This window comes from Terrapene carolina, unplaced genomic scaffold (genome assembly GCF_002925995.2).
Source record: "Terrapene carolina triunguis isolate 2854851 unplaced genomic scaffold, T_m_triunguis-2.0 Scaffold194, whole genome shotgun sequence".
Lineage (NCBI taxonomy): Eukaryota > Metazoa > Chordata > Testudines > Emydidae > Terrapene > Terrapene triunguis.
The window spans coordinates 5,524,710-5,546,519 of record NW_020664545.1 but is presented as its reverse complement, the minus strand read 5'-3'; the positions used below and the strand labels follow the sequence as shown (position 1 = coordinate 5,546,519).

Below are 21,810 nucleotides of genomic sequence, written 5' to 3'. Positions count from 1 at the left end.
CAAGTGCTTTGCAGCTAATGGATTAGCTCACAGCTCCCCTGTGCGGTAGAGATCGCTATTGACTGGTAGGTAAACTGAGGCTCAGCGCAGTGAAGTGACTGGTCCAAGGTCACGTAAGCAACCAGGAATCCATGCTGTGTATCTTTGACTCCCACTTGCCTGCTCAACTCACTTGACCACACTCCCCCTCCCAGAGTAAGAGAAGAACCCAGGTATCCTGACTCCTGTTCTTCTACTCTGACAACTAGATCGCGCTCCGCTCCCCGAGCTGAGGCTAGAACTCTCAATCGTATGATGTAACCACCAGCAAACACTCACCTCACACAGAAAAATTGCAGCGGGGGATTGCCCTTGTTCTGACACATCACCCTCTGCCCATCCTGCCCCTTCCCCTTTCTCCCACCAGCTCCATAACTTTCCTCCTCCTGCAAGCTCTCGATCCCACTGAGCTCCAGCAGCCAGACGTCGCTGAGCAGCCCAGACCAGGGTGGCCCTTTTCCAAACCGGGATGGTATTTTTGTCCTTTTTTTTTTATAAGCAGCAGGAGATGCTGTTGTCCCGGTGGCAGCGCTGTGTGAACGGTAAGTATGGTGAGGTGCAAAGCCTTGAAATAAGTGGCCCGCAGGATGCAGTGACCGAGGGCCCCGATGCTGCAAAGGCATCCGCGCGGACAGATCCACCCGCAGGGGGTCAGCGGACAGAAGGGTCTGCCTGCCTGGGATCCCTTTGGCAGATGGTAGCTTAAGTGACACCGGTTCATCAATGTACACAATCCACTCCCAAATGTCTGCATCTCTGCTCCAACATGCTCCACCCCAGGGCATGAGATGAGAGATTCCCGATCTTCAGAAAGGGCCACGCCCCTGAGCTGCTCTGAAAATCCCGGCCATTGAAGGTGCTTCGGTTGGGCCTCCAGAAATGGAAAACACCCAAAATCACTAGCCACTTAAAAGAAAAAAAGTCGTGTGCTGCCAGCCCAATGCACTAGAGCGTCCACTCTCCGAGCCCTGGGCATTGGCAGAGAGCGTGTGGCACGTGGACAGGAAATCTGCGGCTCCTTTTGCCTTCTTCCAGCCACAGCCAACGTCCTGCCTGGGAAAGTGTCGCGCGTTGTTGGCTCATTCGTTCAAGGCTTTGCACGGGTAGCTCTGATTGGTCGGTGGCCGTTGTCCTCCCCTGGCTGTTATAAATATTCGGTGGAAGGAGTGAAAAGCTCCTGGACCCGGTGAAATCCGGAAGGGAAACAAGTGCGATCAGCAGCCGCGCCGCTGTCTCTTGCAGCTCAGGAGTGCTGAGGCCAGCAAAGTCAATGGGAAATAGGGGGGATTTGGCTCCTCTGAAAGTCAGGCCCTCGGATACTTCGATTGCTGTTGTAACCCACTGGGCGGTGCGCGTCACTGTCCCTCCCTGTGCCTGATCCACGGAGGATATGGCTCTGTCACGGCTCTGAGCCAGAAGCCCTCAAAATATAACTTAAATGGCGCCTAGGCCTTGTGCTCCCTCCCTTATGGATTCACTTCCTGCGGGCAACGTGGCAGGAATAGATCTTGGGGAAGAATCTGAATGAGGACGGAGGGTGGTGGCTTGGCAGTCCAGAGCTAGGAGGCTGCTCCGTGCCGTGGGAGTGATGGGGAAGAGGTCACGGAGGTAGCTGTAGGAGAAATTGGGCATCGTGGCTGGAGTGGAGGGGGCAGGGGGTGATGCTCCCCTAAGAGGATTTAAGGAGTTGGATGGGGGTCTCTCCCTTGGGGAATTTGCTTTGCAAAATGGCAACATGGAGAGCCATATCCTCAGGGGGTGTAAATCGGCATTGGTCCATTGACTGCAATGGAGCGATGCCAGTTATACCAGTTGAGTTTCTGGCCCATGAAACATCTATCTGATGGTCTCCGTACCCTCCCTCCTGTCTGTCTGTCAGTCTCCGTACACTCCCATCTGTCTGTCTAGCTCCTCCAGCCATGGGTGGGTTCCACCAGTTAAACGCAGGAGATGGGGTCCTTTCCACCCCTCTCTCTCTCCCACACTCACAGCCCCATTTGAATTTTAGGGCGATATCAATAATAATCTGCCCATCAGAGGAGCTCTCCAGCTCTAGATCCCACCCACAGCCTTTAGGCAGTCGCTCGCCTTCCTGTTTCGCGGGGGTTTGCGTCGTACCGATTGGCCCTCTGCAGGGTTAGCAAGGCGTGCTTAGTGCGATGGTGAAAACAGGCCCTTGCGTGAAGCCAAGGAAATGAGCAACAACAAAACCCGGGTGGGTTGGTTTGAATCTGGCATGAGTCCGTGGGTGGGGGCGGGTTTGGGGTTGGCTGAGCTCCGGCTGCGTCATACAATCACCAGATGGGCAAGATCGGTGCCCTCTGCTTCGTATCCTGAGCCTGATTCTCCTTGCGTTTACACCAGCGTCCGTCCTTCGGCTTCCATGAGTTGCAGCGGGTTTGCAACGGAGTAAGGGCCCCATTGAGAGCCAACAAAAGGACTCCCCTTGGCTTCAATGAGCTTTGGCTCAGCCCATGTATGAGATCAGAATCAGGCCTCGGTGGGGGGGGTGCAGGGGCAGAGCATTGTGGGCACTCGGGGGAAGAGCAAGGCCGCCGTAGGTCAAGATCGCAGTGCATGTTGGGAGCTCTGAGAAGGCAGTGGGGTGCAGTGGGTAGAGCAGAGGGGGCTGGGAGCCAGAACTCCTGGCTTCTATCCCCAGTGCTGGGGCGGGAGTGGGGTCTAATGGGTGGAGCAGAGGGGGCTGGGAGTCGGGAGCTTTAACTGTGAACTCTGAACTCTCCCAACGATTTGCACCAGCTGAGGAGCCGGGCCTCTGCCTTTCTTTTGGTTCTCTCCCTCCACCTCCCTTTGCTCCCAGGACAAGCTGGCGGGGTGGGGCCTTTGGGGGGGGGGGGGGGTGTTTTTTGCGGGGATAACATAACCAGGCATTCCCGGGGGGGGGGGGGGGTCTCTCTTGTACTTGGCTCCTTTGAGACTGGTTGGGCTGGCCCTGGGGGCTGTGGAGGGAAAGCCCATGCTACCCCTTCCCATTGCACGCTGCTCAGCAGCCGAACTCTGTCTTCCAGGTTGGAGAAGGAGCTGGAGATTCTGGAGAACGGGGACTCGGCGCCTCCCACCAAGCAGAAGCTGGGGAAGGAGGTAGCGGTGACAGCAAAGGAGGAGAAAGCAGCAAACACACAGAAGGTCAGGAGGAGGGGAAAGCTTAGCCCTGGCTGGCCTCAAAACCGTCCCTTAAAGAGGTCAGTTCCATTAACCCCCTAGAGAACCGCGAAGCCCAGAATAGCAACGGGATCTCCATGCAGGGGCCCGCCCACTGCACAGGTTGGCATAGAGAGGCTGGGCGGTTAAAGGGATTACCCCGGGAAAGCATCTCTGACTGTTCCCTTGAGACAGCTGTGAAGGGGCAGCAGGGACAGAACCAGCTGCCTCCGTTTACCCTCAGCCACCCTTACCCAAGTCAGGGGTTCTGCTGCTGTAATGCACCGAATGGCCTCGAGTCCCGGGGTTCGGGGACACGGGCCTGGAATCGGTTCATCTGTCGTCGCGTCGTACGTGCGTGTAACGGCAGGTGCCCGAGCTGCAGTCAGACATGTGCACGTACATGAGGCCCCGGTTTCCCGGCTGCCTTGCGCCGTCGTGTGCCGCCTGGGGGTAAAATGCCGCCCGATCGGAGTGGCAACATTGGGTATCCACTCGGCGCGGGTGTCGGGGGCGGTTCTGCTCAGGAGTATTTTGCACGTGCACCGGTGCAAGCCGTGACATGAAAGCAGGCAGGGGCGACTCGGGGATAGGGTATGCAATGCTGCGTGGCTTTATTAACAGGTGAGATCGAAACAGGCGGCAACCAGCGCCTCTTCCCCTGAAAATAATGTTAGGGTTACCATATTTCAACACTGAAAAAAGAGGACACTCCATGGGGGCCCCGGCCCCGCCCCAACCCCATCCCCATTCCAACCCCTTCCCCAAAGTCCCTGCCCCAACTCTGCCCCCTCCTCTGAGCACCCCGCATTCCCCCTCCTCCCTCCCGCTCAGATCTTGGTTGGGGGTTGCTAAGTGCTTCCCTGCTCCCCACTCGCCTTGCAGCCTCTGTGATCCCTGCTCCCCCTGCACCCCTCCCGCCCCTGCAGCCTCTGTGACCCCCGCTCCCCACTCGCCCTACAGCCCCTGCATCCCCCCCGCCCCTGCAGCCTCTGCGCCCCCAGCCTGCCCTGCCCCTGCAGCCTCTATGCCCCCGCCTGCCCTACTCCTCCTTGCCCTGCAGCCTCTGCGCCCCCCGCCTGCCCTGCTCCCCCGGCAGCCTCTGCCTGGCGGGGGCTTCGGATGCTCAGCGGCGACCGGGGCGGCGCGGGTCCCTGCAGCCCCAGCACACGCCGCACTCCCGCCCCGCGCCACAGCCTCCTTCCTGCCGCCGCCGCGCACGTTCCCCGGCCTGTCTGTCCCCGCTGGAAACAGCTCCGGGTTCCAAGCCGCGCGGGGCGACGGGGCCGCAGGAAGGGTCCCCCAGTGGCCGGGGGGTCCCCGCCCGCGAGGGAAGCCCGAGTCGCTGGCTGGGCCCGGCCTCCCCGTGGTCCTGCGGGCTCGGCTGAGGCGCACAGTCTGCCCGGCCTGCGGGGGCAGCAGCGGCCCCTCCGCCGCCTTCTGCGGCTGCATCCCCCCCTCTCCCGCCGCCCGAGCTCGCTACAATGTAGCCGGGGCGGCTGGGCTGCGCTGCGGACCCAGCGGGTCGTGCTGGGGCCGGGCGGACCCTGGCTTATGCTGCCTCCCTATTTCCCCGGACGTGTTCGGCTTTTTGAAAATTCCCCCCGGATGGGGATTAGAGGACCAAAAAGCCGGACATGTCCGGGGAAATCCGGACGTATGGTAACCCTAAATAACGCCCCCATCTTTCCCAGAGCAGAGCTTTCCCGCCAGCCCACGTCCACCCCTCGAGAAAATCCCCACCCCTCAGCCGCCGCGCTCGGGCCAGCCCCACAGCTCTGCCTGGTGCACCCCCGCCCTGCCATCGCAGAGCTCAGCAGGGACAAGGCCTGCTGGCCAGCGGCCTGTTTGTGCGGTTAATCAGCCGCATGGCCCAGTCTGGCGTGGAAGCAGACGGTTGTTTGCCGGGGCAGCTGCCGTCAGCGGCTGTGCTCAGCCACGCCCCCTGCTGGATCAGAGGGGACACTCCGAGCCCTCCGCACGCCCTGCCCGGTTGATGGGGATGTGAGTCCTCGTGGGGAATTAAAAGGCGATGATTGGCTGGTGTTTGTCAGTGGGTGGAAATAATTGTGCTGATGAAGACAGAGAATGCTGGAAAGAAGCTGGAATCCACCTGACTGAGTTCTGCAAATCCATTTGCATCCCTTCACCGCCTGGCTGGGGAGCTCGACGCCGGGTGAAGGACAAGACTCAGTCTAAAGGGGACTCGCTGCTGTTAGCCCTGAAGGGTCTATGACACAGCAGCTGAACGGCCCTGATCCCATCCGTGCACATAGACAGTGGCCAGTTCCGCACCGTATTCCCCTTTCAAAGTGCACCAATTCGGGGCGCTCCGTTATCTCTGGTTGCCCGGCCCCCAAGTACTGTGATTTGAGCTAACGAGTCTCAAGCCACATGGTTAGAGTGAGACGTACCCGCTGGGTCTGAGTGCTGCTAGCTGGCAGCAGCAACTAGCGGAGCAGGGGAGCCGTCTGCTGTTCTGGTGGTTGGATTAGCTAATGCCTGCTCGACTGGGTGGAGGACTCGGGTGCCAGAGGAGGGCTGGGAGTCAGCAGTGCTACTTGTAACCTCTCTGTTCTGTTTTGCAGACTCCGCTGGGCACAACTAAAGGTGGGTTCTCTCCTGTCTCACCCACACTCCCCTCACCTAGGAGCGAGCTCCCCGGCGCCCCTGCTCTGAGTGGTGGCCTCCTATGTAGGAGAAGCAGAATGTGATGCCCTGGCCTTGCAGTCCTTGGTCCCGGCCGCGTGGCTGGGCAGCACTCGGACAGGCTTGGCCGCTGGATGCCAATCGGTGCTGAGCTCCCAGTCGCCTCGCTCTGCAGGGAGTGAATCCCCAGGAGCGGGAATGGCTCCTTCAATCAGTCGATTTCCCTTTGCTTGAGTGCCACCCAGCCCTGGAAATGCCCCCAGCCCTACGGCTCGGGGTGGGTTGCCGAAGCCAGTCACCCACCTTACCAACCCCCCCCTTCTCCTCTCTCCATTAAACAGCTATCAGCCGTCTCTGACTGCACCTGCTTTCTGCAGGGTGAACTAGGCGCTGACCTAAGGCACGAAAGCCCATTTGCAGAGGGCAACAGCCTCCCCGGTGGTGGGAAGTGCCTCCCCCCAGCTCCCCAGGGCGCGGGGTCGAAGAGGCGAGCTGGATGATCGTTGCTGTTGCAAGCCCGTGTTGAGCCCCTGGCCCGTCCCCTGTTGTGGTGGACATCATGGAGCAGGGCACGGGGCGTGGCTGGGAGCAGGGCATGGTGGGAACAGGGCATGTCCCCTGCTACGACAGGTCACCTGGATAGAGAAGTCATTGTTTTTCCTCTTCTTTCCCACAGCGGAGCAGAAGATCTCCAACAGCCCCATGAAGTCGGTGGAGGGCACTGACATGATGAAGGCAGGTACGTACGTCGCCTCTTGTCCCGGGGAGGACGCTGGAGTCCTACTGCCCCATGGTACTTAGCGCTGGATGGGGGCAGGATGCCGTGGGGCTACACCAGGGTCGTGTTGAATCGGAAGAGAAAATCGCAGCAAAGCCGCAGTGCTCAGAGCAGGGCTGCAGGTGTCTATCAGCGGGAGTTGGGGACAGGGGTGTACGGCACGGGGGTCAGGGCTAGGGTTAGGGTTAGGAATGTGCAGGGTAGGGTCGGGGTGTTCGGCCAGGTAGGTTGAGGTTATTGGTGTCCATCACCCGGGCTTAGAATTGCAGACAGCCATTAATTTGATGGTCCATCGATACAAGTCGTACGCTCTGCACGTGGAACCGTTCCCCGGGGGAAGGGCATGCGAAGGCCCCTGATGCCAGCCAGATCCTATTAGGGGCAGGCTGAAATCCACCTTGTACCAGGCAGTCAGCACTTGGAGCAGTGCTGGGTACCCAGTGTCTGGCGCATCCAAGGGCTGTACCCCAGGGAAACGTGAGTCACGCACTCCTCACGTGAGACACGGGGTCGCCCGATGCAGTGCTGGGCGCACGGCCCCGTGCGTTAAGGACACACTGGAAGCGTTTCCCTCTTAGCCTGTTTCCTGGCTCTGTATCTGGTACGGCACTCGAGTTACCAGGGAGAGTCACCTTCCATGCACGCCCTCCCCCCCCAATCAAAGCCAGTTGGCTGGCTGAATCTTTATTTGATTCAGTCCCTCGTGTTGTGGCTTCTTGAGTTTTATCCGAGATCTAGCGTAGCTGCCAATCCAGCCTCTTGTAGCCAATCCTGCAGGGACCGGCCTGTGGGGACACACCCCCCCCCCCTGCGCATTGCACCTTTGGCCTCTGCCCTTGTGTGGCTATAGACTAGGTGATCATGGGCCCCGGCCCAGGACGCGCTGGCTCCCTTTGGCGCCAACAGAGGCTGAGGGGACTCCGCCCCAGGGGTGTCATTTCAGAAAAATTCAGGGGGGCCAGGGGGGCAAAACTGCGCCGGCACAGAGACCATTATCTGTGATTGTCAGTCTGGGAGGGGGAGTGGAAGACAGAATGGAGCCTATAGGCCTAGGAAAAGTTGGAGGAGGGGCAAACCAAGGTCTTGCAAACTCCCCCCCCCCCCCCCCCCCAATAGCACATGATGCCCCTGCTCAGCACCGTGCAGGATTGTGGCCCTAATGGGGCATTTCAATCGCTAAGGACTGTGCTGCTCAAAACCCATTGTAGCACGGCTTCACCGGGCTGGCCCCTGCCTCAGTTTCCCCTCCCTCCAGGCCCACAGTCCTTTATGAGGGCCCTTATGCAGCAAGCTCCTGCTTCCCGCAGGGATCTCTTTGAGGCCTCCTGCCTGGGAGCTCTGGAGAGCTGTCACTTGCCCTTGTCCCAGCCAGCTCCCTCCCCAGGCCCTCTGCCCAGCAGCTCATCCGGCCCTCCAGTTCCTTTGGGCCTCTCCCTGGACTCCCCCCCACCCCACCCCACTATACCCAGGCTGCCACTTAGCTCTTCCAGCAGGCCTAGTTCTACGTCTCTTGCTCCCATCACCTGATCCCCTGTCCCCATTCCTGTCCCCTGGGACGGTGGGTTACACCTGGCAGAGGCCAGGCTGAGCGTCCGCCTTTTAAAGGGCCAGCTCCCCCTGTATCACTCTCATAAAGCAGACCCCACGCTTTTCCCCGCTGTGTTGTCACGTAGCAAAGGTGAGCTCCGCAGGTGGGTCCGACTGAACCGAACGGAACAGCGTGAGTAAATTCTATGGCCCAGACCCTCGAAGGTGCGGAGGTGCCGAACGTCCATTGAAATCAATGGGAGTTTGGTGTCCCAAGACCTATGAGGATCTGAGCCGGTAATCTTGTTCTGTTCTCTAGTGGAGGTGGGTCTGTGATTTTCCCCTCGGGAAGACGGTTGTCTCAGGAAACGAAGGCACAGAAAATTCAAAGTGTTGGAGCTGTTTCCATTTTGCAGGGCTTGAAAGGGATCCATTTGCCACCAAAATCTTTTGTGCTTTTCAAAACGGTTACCAGAAATATTTTGTTTCCCAAAAATACTTGGCCTTGGTGGCTTTTCTTTTTTTAACTGAAAACCAGGTTTTGGGTAAATGAAAAATGTCAATAATGATCATGCTTAAAAATACCAATTAAAAACACCCCTGGAGAATTTTGTGCAAGACAGAGAGTTTTTGACCGTGTAGAAAAAAATTTTTTGCAAAAATTTCAGTTTAAAAAAAATGCCATTTTTCAATGTAAAAAAATGGAGGGGCAAAGAATGCCAACCACCCTATGAGCGAGGAAAGGGGCTTTCCCAGCCCTCCTGTTGCAGTGCATGCGTGTATTAAAGTCGCAATAAATGATGCTGCTCACCAGGTTCTGTTTAACAGTAATTAGGGACTGGCTCAAATCTGAAACCCTTCAGCCTTTGGGAACGCTGGCTCTCGATAGAGCTGGGGGACATTTTTAATGAGAATAGTTTTGCTCCTCCCCCAAAAAATTGGAAATGTCAAAATGTTTCCGTTTTTTGTTTCAGAGAGACGTTTCTTTTCAGAATTTACCTACAGGTATTTTTAAGAAAATTACAAACATTTCCCAAAAGCCAAACAAAAAAAACTTTTGTTTTGGGTCGATCCGAAACGTTTTGTTCCATCTTAAATGAACTGTTTTTGTTTTTCTCTTGCATCAAGAAAAACAGAACATTTTTCAGTTTGGTTCAAGGCGAAGCAATTGTTAAATCAAGCTTGGCTGGTTTTCTGAACACTCCGCTCTAGCAATTGGTTGGGGGCAGTTCTCTGGCCTGGTCAGACACGATCACAATGCTCCCTTCTGGCCTTGCAATCTAGGAATCTAGGAACAATTACTCAATTCAGCCACCAAACCGAAAAATCGGTTATTTGCCCAGTCCTAGATTTGGCTGTGAATCCAGACTTTGAGCCCAACTCCAATAACTATTAGAAGTCCTACCCACAGCTCCTTCTATGCAGGATTGGCTCAAGCTTTCGGTTGCATGTCTCTGCCATCTGGCAGTTACCCCCGAGGGCGCAGGGAAGATGGAACTCAGAACTTGAGCGAGTTTGTATCTCCGAGAAGCAGGTGGACGGGCACCTGCCCATGGGATGGGCAAAGGACAGGCCACTCCACGGTGAGCTAGCTCCAAAAGCATTGCTGTGAATTTCGATCCCCGACACCGACCAGACATAAAGACGACACGGCTATTTCTGAACTGCGTCCACTGGGGCCTTTTCACACATGTGTAGCTACCGGGCCAACCCCAGCCCTGCTTTGCCAGCGCTGCGTGGCGAACGGTGGCGTGAATGAGCTACACCTTGAGTCCTACCACACAGTAAGGTCGAGCTAATGCCAAGAACAATCCAAGCCACAGCCCCAGAACCTCTGCCTTCCAAAGTGGAGATACTCGTTAACGACACGCTTGTTACATACATGTAAACCCACTTAACGTCAAGTGCGATCCATACAGCTCGATTGCTTTCCAAGCCCCAGGCAGAAATGTTATTTATATAATCTTAGATGCTGTTTCTGGCCTTACCCTTTTACCCTCTTATTATTTGAAATCACGCTGCAGCTGCACTTGTTTGGGTTGCCTGTGGATAGAAATCCCCTTACTTTCCCTTGGGTTGATTTCTTTCTTTCTTTGCCTCCTGCTCCTTGTGGCTTGTTGGCTCAGAGGGAAGGACACGCTGATTCATAGCATGGCTCGTCTAACCCCCCAACGCAGCACTGCAGCCTGGCTGCTTAGATAAAGCGGGCTGGCTAATCTAAAGGCTGCTTGCAAGCCAGCACAGCTCAGCTTGGCGCGCTTAGCAGCACGGATCTCCGTAGGTCCATACCGCCATTCTGCTGGTGCTCTGGTGTTTGCAGGTTAAGTACAACGGGGCTTAGCAACGTTGCATGAAAGGGAAGCTACATTCCTGTTGCAAATGCCTTTAGCCAGGTGAGTATGGATCAAGCCTTAGAGTCCACGGCTCCATCGAGGAGCTACCAAGCCAAGGGGACAGAGCAGGCCCCAGAGTTCAGGTGTAGCACGCGAGAGCTGGGTCCGAGGCGTTCTCAGCGACGAGGATCCAGCGGTCGAAGTGCCGAAGGAGAGCAGACGAGCCCAAAGCCAGGAAGCGCTGCACAGATGCCAGTGGAGCTACGCCATTTTACGCCAGCTGAGAATCTGTCCCAGTGCCTGGTTCTCCACCGGCTTGCGCCTTGCGTTGTCACGGACGCCTGCGCAGAGCAGGGGGGACACCCTCCCAGCCGCGGGAGTGGGGAATTCCAGCTGGGGGAGTGTCTTGCACCCACTTTGCACAGGGGAGAACAATGCCACAGAGGGCAGTTGGGCTCCTGGGGCTCGCTGTTCATTGGAGAAGCCGAGCCCTGCGCGTCTTTGATTCATACCTGCTCAGTGGACTGACGGAAACAACTCCTAGATTCTCTTCTGCCTCCTGCCTCCATCTGAGAGATCAGAGGGCAGGTGCTTTCCTGCCGTTCTTACGACAGCTGAATTTGAAAGTTGGGGTTTTTACTAAATGTACAAAACCGGAGTGAGGGTCAGATCCCTGCTCAGAGTCCTTGGCGGGGCCTTATCCTGCTGGCCAGTGGAGAGAGGCGAGCTAGGCCCATCCCTCAGCTCTCTAGACAGAGAGGTGACAATGGAAGCAGTTCTCTGTCCACAATGTCGCATCAGCTACCAAGAGGGGAGACCAAACAGCCCCAGAGGTAAGGGAGCTCACAGCAGCACTGGGATGGCCCAGGCGCTAAGGATGCTGGAAGGTAATGTACATCCGTCTGGGAAGGCTGTGCCTGGGACGTAGGGGCTGCCTGCCACGCACTCCTCCCTGCTGGAACGCACACTGCCGCCTCTCCCCACCTAACATCTCCGAGCTCGCCCACTGGCACCCCCTCCTCTCCATCACGCACCCCCTTCTCCCCCTGCGCTAGCTGCCTGCTTCTGAGTGCTGGAGCCTCGTAGCGGGGTGGGAGCCGGGGGCTGGTTTAACTCTCACTGTCCTGTTTGTATCCCAGCCATGTACTCAGTGGAGATCACAGTGGAGAAGGACAGAGTAACTGGCGAGACCAAAGTCCTATCCAGCACCACCCTGCTCCCCAAGAATCATTGCCTGCAGGGGGTCAAGGTGTACGAGGATGAGATGAAAGGTATGGGCCCAAAGAGCGTCCCTCCCTCCCCAGGCATCCTGGAGGCCAAAAGGGAGGTGAAGGGAGAAGGTGGCTGTAGGCACAGCCGGAGGAGCATCAGTGACCGTTCACTTGCTCTCTACCGCTCTCCAGCTTCCCTGGGGACTGGCAGACGGACCCCTGCCCCAGCTGCGGTGGGTCATTGGCACCAACTACTCAGGGTTAGCAGCTAACAGCCGCCACACCCTGCGTCCCCGCCCAATACCCAGCGCCATGTTGCTCTCCCGGAACCAGTAGATTCAATCTGCAAGCCCCTGGAGAACAGTAGGGTTCTAAGGAACAGCCAGCATGGATTTGTCAAGAACAAATCAAGCCAAACCAAGGCGGGTGCACAACTGCTTGGAAAAACTGTGCTCAGAGGGTCGTGCTCAATGGTTTGCTGTCAAACTGGGAGGGCGTCTCTAGCGGCATCCCGCAGGGCCAGCTCTGGGTCCGGCACTAGGCAATATTTTCATGAATGCCTTGGGTAATGGAGTGGAGGGCATGCTGATAAAACTTGCAGATGACATCAAGCCGGGAGGGGTTGCAAGCACTTTGGAGGACAGGCTTAGAATTCAAAATGACCTTGAGAAATAGGAGAATTGCTCTGAATTCAACAGGAGGAAATTCAGCAAAGACAAGTGCAAAGTACTTCACTTTGGAAGGAAAAATCAAATGCACACCCACAAAACGGGGAATAAATGGTGAGGCAATAGTACTGCTGAAAGGGATCTGGGGGTCCTAGTGGATCACACATTGAATATGAGTCAACAATGTGATGCAGCTGTGAAAAAGGCGGTTCTCATTCTGGGGTGTGTTAACGGGAGTGTCGGGTGTAGGACACGGGAGGTGATTGTCCTGCTCCACTTGACCTTGATGAGGCTTCATTTGTGTCCAGTTCTGGGCACCCCATTTTAGGAAAGATGTGGACAAATTGGAGAGAGTCCAGAGGAGAGCAACAAAAATGATGAAAGGTTCTGAAAACCTGCCTAGGGGAAAAGGTTCACGAAACTGGGCACCTTTAGTCTTGAGAAAAGACGAGAGAGAGAGAAGATCTGATAACGATCTTCAAATATGTAAAGGGCTGGTATACAGAGGCTGGTGATCAGTTCTTCTCCATGTCCACTGAAGATAGGACAAAAAAGTAATGGGCTTAATCTTCAGCAAGGGAGATTTAGGTTCGATATGAGGAAAAACTTTCTAATTATAAGCGGAGTTAAGCTCTGGAACAGGCTTCCAAGGGAGGCTGGGAAATCCCCGTCATGGGAGGTTTTTAAGAACAGGTTGGCGGAACCCCGGTCAGGGATGGTCACACAGGGGGCTGGTCTTAATGACCTCTGGAGGTCCCTTCCAGCCCCGCATTGCTCTGATTCTCTCTCTCTCTCGTTGGAGGATGTCAGATAAGCGCTTTCATGTCCCAGGGTAGCCCCAGGAGATGGAGGAAAGATTCATAGGATGCATGACATAATCTCGAGTTGATGCATCGGCGTGTGTGGGAGGTAACATTGTTTAGGTCGAAGCTGTGTGGTGCCGTGGCTTGGATGCTGGACTCTGGGTCCAGTTCAGGCCCTGGCTCTGCTACTTAATTTGTGCGACCTCGGGCAAGTTGCTTTCCCTGCCCTGTGCCTCAGTTTCCCTAGTGTGTGACATGGGGGCTAATATGACCTGACTTCCTGTGTTACCTTGCTTTCTCGTTGAGAGCCTCCATGACTGCAGTTACCTTTTGCCTTTTGTGTTGGGCCACCGCATCAGCTGACAGCCGCTTCCTGGGATTGTGAGTGGATAGCAAGAGGGTGGTGCTAACTATCGGAAAACAATAGTGATTTGCTGCAACCTTCCCCTCGCAGCAATCGTCCCAGGCTGCTGGGACAAATGCCCCAGCGTGGCAGAAGCCGCGTGGATTGCTGGGCAAGGCAGCTGAGGTGTGATGGGAGGGACGTTCAGACTCTTTCGGTCAAGTGCAGCTTTGATCTTGTTTGTCGCCCGGCGGGTGCAGGGAGGCATTGGGGCTGAAACAAGCGAAGGCACGTTTAAAAGTCCCTTCGCCCCTTGTAGCGTTCAGCAGATGTGGGGGGATCGGTTTACAAACGATGGGCAAACACAGCCCCATTTTCAGTGAACATCAGTCCCCATGAATGGCTCTTATCGAGGGTGTGCTGCGACCTTCCCTGTTCCATTGGTAACCGACACTGGCCCCACACCTACTCCACACATTGGGCTTCGACGTGTGTTCTGCTTAGATAGGTTTGTAACAGCATCTCCACGGGATGCCGACAGGAGCGCTGAGCTTGGGGCTCCCTTGGTATGTGGACTGCTCATTTTGCTCTGATCAGGTGCTTTGGGTTTCTCTCCTGGCCTGTCCCATGATCTGTGTGTGGGTTGCACTATTTTGCTGCCTTGCATTATTCACACACCCTTGTCTCCTGGGAAAAGATGCACCAAGCTAGCCACATAATAAACAGCAGAGCCACCTTCCATGGGGATAACATGTCCTCACCACCAGGGGGAAATCAAACCCAAATGCCTTAGTATGGAGCAGTAGCGCCACCTAGTGGCTGCGTAGACTAATCTCAGGGGTGGGGATTCTTTCTTATAGATGTCCCAGGTCGTCATCCCTGTACTGAGGATGATCTAGATAGATTATGCCTGTGGATGTATCCTAGCTGACCAATTCTAGGACTGGTGGTTTCCTGTTTAAAGGGTTTTTTCCTGTGTGGGTGCCCAGTGGGATCGGTCCCAAGCACTGCTTTAGAAGCCATTGGTTCTCTTCACCTGACTGAAGATGGGGGTTTGCTGGAATAATTCCCTGGACAGTAGCAAGTGCTGATCTGGGAGTGTCACTGGATGACAACCACGGTTTCTGGTGACTGGGTCGAGGGTGCAGCAAACAGCGGAGTGTAGGGCGTGTCTGCTTCTTTGAAGGGCTCAAAAGCTGCCTGATCCAGAAGGGGAGTTCTGGGTGTGGGTCAGATCCTAAACCAAGAGGCACCCAGCTCCAGATGGGGGCGATAATGTGAGATTAGCTCCGTAGATTCCTGCCGTCTGAAACCTAAGCCCCCAGCCCCGGCTTGGTTCTGCCTACCCCAGATCCAGGCACCACCTCTCATCTCTAGACCAGCCTGGCACACGCCCCCTTGGCCTTCCTCTGAGCCCTCACTGTCTTCTCTGTCTCTCCCGCAGTGGTGCACGCGGTCCACATGGAGGATGGCGCCATCGAGAACGGGGTGCACCTTCTCAGCTCCTCTGAGGTGGACGAGCTGATCCACAAGGCAGATGAGGCGAACCTGAGCGAGGCCTCCCGGAGGGACTCCAAGACCAAGGAGCGCGAAGAGGCCAAGAAGGGGAGTCCCGGGAGCAACCTGCCCAGCCAAAAGACCACGCCCCGGAAGGAGATCACTGGGGTGCAAGCCAAGCCAATGGACAGCCCAAGAATCCTGGCCTCCGGTGAAGGGGCAGAGCCTAGCAAAGAGCAGCCGGTCACCATGATCTTCATGGGCTACCAGAACGTGGAGGACGAGAACGAGACCAAAAAGGTGCTGGGCCTGGGGGGCACCATCAAGGCCGAGCTGGTGGTGATCGAAGATGCCGACAACAAGCCAGCAGCGGCTGGAGCGGCAGACTGCACGGGCAAGGACCACGCCCCGCCCAACGGCAGCACCGTGGAGCCTGTGGCCGCCCTGCCGCAGAAGGAAGACGGCCAGGTCGGGGAGAAGCCAGGGGCCAACGACACGGATCCCAAGGGGGCCGATCAGGACCTAGACATGAAGAAACACCGTTGCAAATGCTGCACGGTGATGTGAAACGTCGGCCGGCTCCTTTTGACCTCCCCTCATTGTACAGCCAAAAAGGACTGCCCCCCATCTTCTGTTACCCTGTCCCTCATAGTTCGCTAAGTTCCACAAACTCCAAGTGACACAGTATTTTATTTACTTACCAGACACAACTTCTTTTTCTTAAGAGACTGGGGAAACAAATGCAGTGTTTGTAAAGTGTATAATAGGCAGCACCATCTCCCGGCCGCGGCATCGCTCGTCTGACGTCCGCTTCCATGCAATACGCCACCGGCGCTGAATATTATATTTATTATACACGCTTATTTTTTTCCCCCTGCCTTTGTCTCTCCCCTCTGCTCCCCTGTGCCATGGTGGGGTTTCTCAGAGCTCCTCAGCCCACCGGGGATGGCCATCACGGAACTCTCCCGCCTGTAGGACTCCCGTTTTTTTAATTGTACTGATGGCTTTCCCCCTCGTTAAATGACACCCTCCTCTGTTATCCGAAGGATGCTGGAGCTGATCTCACTGATGGGGGGGCTCAGGAGAGGGTCATAGGACTAAGAAGCCTCCTTAGATGGTTCTTCAAGAACTGGCTGTTGTTAGGAATTTCTTTCCGGCCTTCTGGAAGGGGAAGGAGGGAGGCCGCCTACGTCCCAGCACTTTCTCCACACGCCCTGGCGTCAACGGGCCACGGTTTAGAAACACCTGTATCATCTTGATAAGGCCACGGCCCAGCCGACAGAGCCCGCCTGTCCAGCGGCAGCTTAACTATCCCCCTCGCCCCGGGTTCGTTCCGACGACAGGTCTGGGGAAACCCGACAAGTCACAGACACAGCGCCCCAAACCACAGCTCCACAAAAAGTTTGAAGCAGAGGTTTCGGCCGGCACGTGAGCTGCTGGACCGAACTTAAATTTGGCCTGACCTTGCTGCTTGGAGTTTTTAAGCACTGACGCGAGCCTTCAAACCAGCCACAAGAGGGACTGTTTCTGCGGCAAAAGGAAAAGGACACTCCCCGGAGTCCGTGTGTGACGTTCCAACACAGCTTGGCCAAGGTCCGTGGGGGTGGGCTGTGAGATGGACCTGTTGTTTCAACACCTAAAGTTGATCGTTCCTGTGGTGCCTGGGGCAACGCGCAGCTCCAGAAAAATGCAGCGGTGTAAAAAATAAACAGATCCCTGCTGGATTTCCAGGCAGCAGAATCAGTTATTCTGGAGTCACTCCTTCTCTGAAGGAACTTCTATGTCCGGCACTCACAGTGGTGACCACAAGCCTTAAGGTACTTTATTGACCCCGCTGGTTTGAATGCCGGAACCGGGACCTATCAGCTCCCACACCCCTGTGATGTCATGTCCTCTGCTGGTTTCTACAGAAGAGCGGCTCCTTCATTTCTTAGCTGGCTTTTCTCTGCTGGAATGACAAGGCCGTGAGGGGGCGAGGTGGTTGGAAGGACACTGACTGCGTCTCCCCTTGCATGAACTTTTCCCTTGTAGACGCCGTGCCGGTAAGGATATCAGCCACTGAGCTGTTGACCGAGATGCTCCCAGCTCTGGACGGTGGGTGAAATTGGAAGAGGTTGGCCCAAGACTCGGCCAGCGGGAGAAGGGACTGCTCGTCGGGAGTTCTGGAGTGTTGTTCTGAACATGTTCGTGGTCATTAAATTGTGGAGCCCTGGTTAGCCACAGGTAGGGCCCTCGTCCCCTGTCAGCACCTCCACCCACTCAGCACCGGCAGCTCCATAGCATCAATGCTGTCGCCTTCCCGGTCCAGGGCAGCCCTCCCACGCAACATGCTCGTCTGGACAAAGTCTGAGCCCTCCAATCCCTTGGCACGTCCTCACTCGAGCATGCCCTGCCAGATGCCCTATTGCTGCATGGGTGGGGGCATTATGATTTGCCTTTGGCGCCACCTAGTGGCATTGATGGGTCCCCTCGAGCCAGTTGCTTATTCAGCACATTTGGCCCTGGCAAAGGAAAACGGTTTTCACTTTGTGGCCAAGGAGCCCAGCAAGGGACCCGACAAATGGCTTTGAAGGGGGGCAGAGTTTGGCAGCTGCCTCAATTGCTTGGAGACACCCCTAAACCAGGCCCCAGTTCTGCCCTCCTTGAAACCTAGGCAGGCCTGGTGACACTAATGGGGTTGCACCAGCTGTACCTGAAAGCAGAATTCCCCCGTCCCCCAAGTAAAGCGATGGGGCTGGAGTCTACTCTCGGCTACCCGCTGACTGTTGTGGGTCTGCCCCAGAGCTTGCGGACTCCTCTGGGGGCCACTCACAGAGGTTTCCGGCCTCAGAATATCTTTATTCTTGAACTGTGTTATGCTGAAGGAGGGCACCTGGCTTTTAAAGCAGTGAAGTGAGTGGTGATGCTTTGCTCGGCTTTAGTTCTTTTGCCGCTCCTGGTTCGAGTCTGTAGCTGGCCACTGGGCCCCAGCCACCTCCAGGGAGCGTCTGGTTCTTATCCGGGCTGACGTCCGTTCTCGGGAACACCTCGCGAGGGAGCTCTTCAGAACAGAGGCCTCCCTGATCCCTAATCGCTTTCCTTGCACCCACTCTCCCTGAAGCGTAGCGCTGTGGGCGTGGCGAGATCAGCCCCTCGCTCCCCTGATCACGCCCGATGAATTGCAGGCCAGACCCCAGCTGGTGTAAACTGCCAGAGCGCATCGACTTCAGTGGAGCGACGCCAGCTCACTGACACCAGCTGAGGGTCTGCCCCAGGCTCTGCAGCAGAGCATGACCCGGGAGGCAGTTCTGCTCCGCAACTGCCAGATTCGCAAGGATGCTACAAGTCCCCCAAAGGCAGCTTGTTGGCTCGCTGCCTTTGGGCCCTCCTCGGAGTGGGCGGTCCTTTACTGGGTTCCCTAGGGGAGGCAATGGGAGTACAGGACAAATCCCATCCAGCAGAACAAATCAAGCAATGGGCCATGACCCAGGGGGTGCCATTAGAATGCAGGCTCGGTGCTAGAGGTAAGACTTCCCGGCTAGACAGACAAAGCTCCTGGGTGTGGGTCTTGGGTCTCCTTTGCTGTGACAGGGGCTGAAATAGGACGAGCTGTAGGGTTAGTGGTAGGACTAGAGATTGGAGCTTGTGTAAGGAAAAGCTAGCGCTCAATTAGTGTTTGGTTCAGGACGACAGAGTCAGGGATGCATTGGGGCTGGGTCATTTATCTGCAGTGACTCATTTATCGATACGACTTTAGACCTTTTTTCCCACACCCCAGATAGACATTATTACAAATTTGCTCGTTACTGGAAACGGTTCGACGAACGCTCAATGAAAACGCTCCGGGAACTTGGCCTTAAGCAGGGCGTCGGGTTGCGGGCCGGAGTCTTTGGTATCGCCTCTGCTCTCCAGCTGGAGTGTTGAAATTTGTTACGAGCGGGGACGAGGAAAGGGATTTAAGGAGGTGCCCCTGGGAACGCTTCCTGCACGGAGCACACGTTTGTACGCACGTGAGCGTCCCAGGAACGTTCTTGCAGACAGACAAACACCAAAGCTTTTGGGCGTGTTCACGGAAATCACGCCAAACGCCCTCAAGGTCAAGTTGGGGCCAGATCCCCATCTTGAGTAAGTCAGCCCAGTTCCATTGACTCCAGTGGATTTACGCCTTCGGAGGGCCTGGCCCTGGGAGTTGAGGAATGCTTTTTATTTGTTGAAAATGTTCGCCCGGCTCTAGACGCTATGGGACCAGATTCTCACCTGGTGTAAATGGGAAGCCAATGGTGTTATGCCAGTTTATGCCACCTGTGTGGTGCATCAGTGCCAGCTCCGCCATCGTTACACCAGGTCGGTCAGTTAATGGGTAGGTGATAAAAGTGTGGGGAGGTGGCTCTGTGCTCCCTTGGTTTTCACCCTGTTCTCTCACATCATCCTTAGAGGCTGATCTCACCCAGGTAGCAACAGCATCTTCTGCCCAGGCATGCAGGTCCTGAAGGGGGACGTCATCCTGGCTTCTCTGTTATGTGGAAATTACCACTGGGCAAGATTAACAGCACGTGCCCTGGAGGCTTAACTGGACTCAGCAGGTGCCGAGGCTACTTGTTGCCCCTCTGCAGAGGGGTAAATTTCACCCTAATGTGATGTCTCAAGGATTAACCAAAGATCAGGCCCCTGACTGCACACAATGGTCTCCCCCCTCCTCCTCCCCCCGCGATTTGTGTAGCCGTCGCTGTTAAAGCGTTTCCCCTGCTGCGCAGCTTGAAAGGTTCCCGTGCTCGGTGTCGCCCCACGGCTACTCCATGCTGCACCCAGCTGTGGTTTTCACGCCCTTCCACTACGTGTCGGCGGTTCTCATCCCTGGCATTAGTCCTTGTTCGGTCAGTCGGCCGGAGAGGACTCGCGGTCCTGGCAAAGGTCATGGAGCACAACACACGTAGCAGCCTGCGTGCCCATGGAAAAATACCCCCCGGGGCCGTGCCCATGGAAAAATACCCACCCGGGGCCGTGCCCATTCTCCCTCCTAGCTCTACTGACTTTGAGAGGGGCCCAGAAGGAGGCAGCAGTGAAGCTGGCCCCCAAATAGAAACCAAGGGGTTAAAAAGTATGTGCCCACACGTGCGCACACACACACACACAGGGAGACATCACGACCTGAAGCCTTGATCAACAGCGAATACATTTTACAACAGGGAATACATTTTACAATCAAATTGTTATTGCCTCTTCTAGGCGCCGATCCAACAAAGCACTAACGCCCGTGTGTAACTGCACATGTTCTTTGCTGGATCAGGGATCCGTCGCCTGTTTGCACCTGGTTCCATTTCCAGGCTCCTCACGGTCCCGTTCAAAGATTCTCGTAGCAGGAGGAGGGCTGGGTCCAGAGAAGCAGATCCCAGTTAGTCACTTGCTATTTTCCCACTAGGCTGGCCAGTTCTCTTCGGTCTGTGACAATCATTTCTCCAGGGGCAGACGGAGGCCGAGGCTTTCCTCTCCGTGCTCAGCCTCCGACCCTTGGCCTTCAAACGCAGCAGTAGCACAGATGCTTCTCCCCTGGGATTGGGGTCTAGACTAGCTTCCCTTGGTGACCCCTGAAAGAGGTACCCGGCTTCCCAGCATTGGGTTTGGTGCAATCCAGGATGGACACTGGCAAAGCTTCGCCTGTAGCCGATTCCACCACCCCTCAATTATTTCATTTAACCAATGGTCTTAGCCCCCATGGCTGAGATCTTTGCCGAAGAATAACGTTAAGGACCCTGTAATCATGTCTATTCTCTGGGGGTGGGGGGGTGAAGAGGGGTGTGGCGGGGCGGTGTGAGAGTGACCCAGCTGTACAAAGAGGGACGTTGCCTGCCCGGCTGCCCTTGCCAGGTGCACGTTGTCCTCCTGTAGCCCCTTCCTTGGTCCCGTCCCAACCTGGGGTGGGGCCAGGCTGCGTCCTCTCCTCCACGGCAGGTGGCTGTCGAGAATCAGCCAGCTTCGTGCCACCTACTGGGTGGGGATCTGGCTTCTAGGGCTCCACGGATCCGCCCTTAGTCCGGCCCCGGGAGCTCTTGCTGTTCTGGGGGCAGTCCCGCCCCCCAGTCCACACATGGGGCAGATGGGGAGTTACGCTACGGGGCAGACCTCCCCCAGGTTCCAGTTTAGCTCTGGACCCAAGTCAGTCTTAAACCAGGCACCAGCCTAGTCACTTAGGGCCCGAGTCTGCTCCTGATGGGCTTTCCGCTGCTGCTGTTAATGGACTCCGGATCGGGCCCTTGATTCCCCAGCTGGATCAGGGTAGGGGTGGCTTGAGGGGGAGAAAGCAGGCGCCCAGCACATTCTGAACGGGAGACTGGTATGCAGCCCCCTCCCCTAGCCCCTTTCCCCCACATCTGCCTGGCCCCTTCCCAGCCGGTGTGTGTACAGGGCGGTCCCTCTGTGAGTCCACACCCACCGCCCCCCCCCATTCCTCCCCGCCCCCCGCTGCGTGACTCGGCTAAAGTGCACTTCCCGTGCTCCTGTGCTTTTTAATTGTGACGAGCCCCCGTTGTTTGTAATACACCCGAACTAAGCCAATAAACTGTGTGACTAATCAGACGGATGCCTCTGCCCTCTGCTTTGGGGCCAGCCCCAGAGGCCCGTGCGGGGAGATGGGACGTCACCCTGGATTCTTCGCCACCCTGGTCCTTGCATGGAAGCGTCCCGTAGGGTGACCAGATGTCCTGATTTTATAGGGACAGTTCCGATTTTTGGGTCTTTTTCTTATATAGGCTCCTATTACCCCCCCTACCCCCTGTCCCGATTTTTCACACTTGCTGTCTGGTCACCTGTAGCGGGGTGGTCAC

The 21,810-nt window shown here is 56.3% G+C and overlaps 1 protein-coding gene across 2 annotated transcripts in view; it reads left to right on the top strand.

The window, feature by feature from the left end:
* The window catches only part of PALM (paralemmin), a 67,460-nt gene extending 45,898 nt beyond the window's left edge, over positions 1 to 21,562 (top strand). The window contains exons 5-9 of one of the 2 annotated variants that reach the window (XM_024204371.2): positions 3,069 to 3,186; positions 5,790 to 5,811; positions 6,527 to 6,589; positions 11,628 to 11,759; positions 14,958 to 21,562. In XM_024204371.2, the coding sequence (XP_024060139.2) occupies positions 3,069 to 3,186; positions 5,790 to 5,811; positions 6,527 to 6,589; positions 11,628 to 11,759; positions 14,958 to 15,577 (955 nt within the window). In that variant the 3' untranslated portion in view covers positions 15,578 to 21,562. The remainder of the gene's footprint in view (positions 1 to 3,068; positions 3,187 to 5,789; positions 5,812 to 6,526; positions 6,590 to 11,627; positions 11,760 to 14,957) is intronic. The other variant, XM_024204372.2, reaches the window with a different exon arrangement.
* The last annotated feature ends 248 nt before the right edge of the window (positions 21,563 to 21,810 follow it).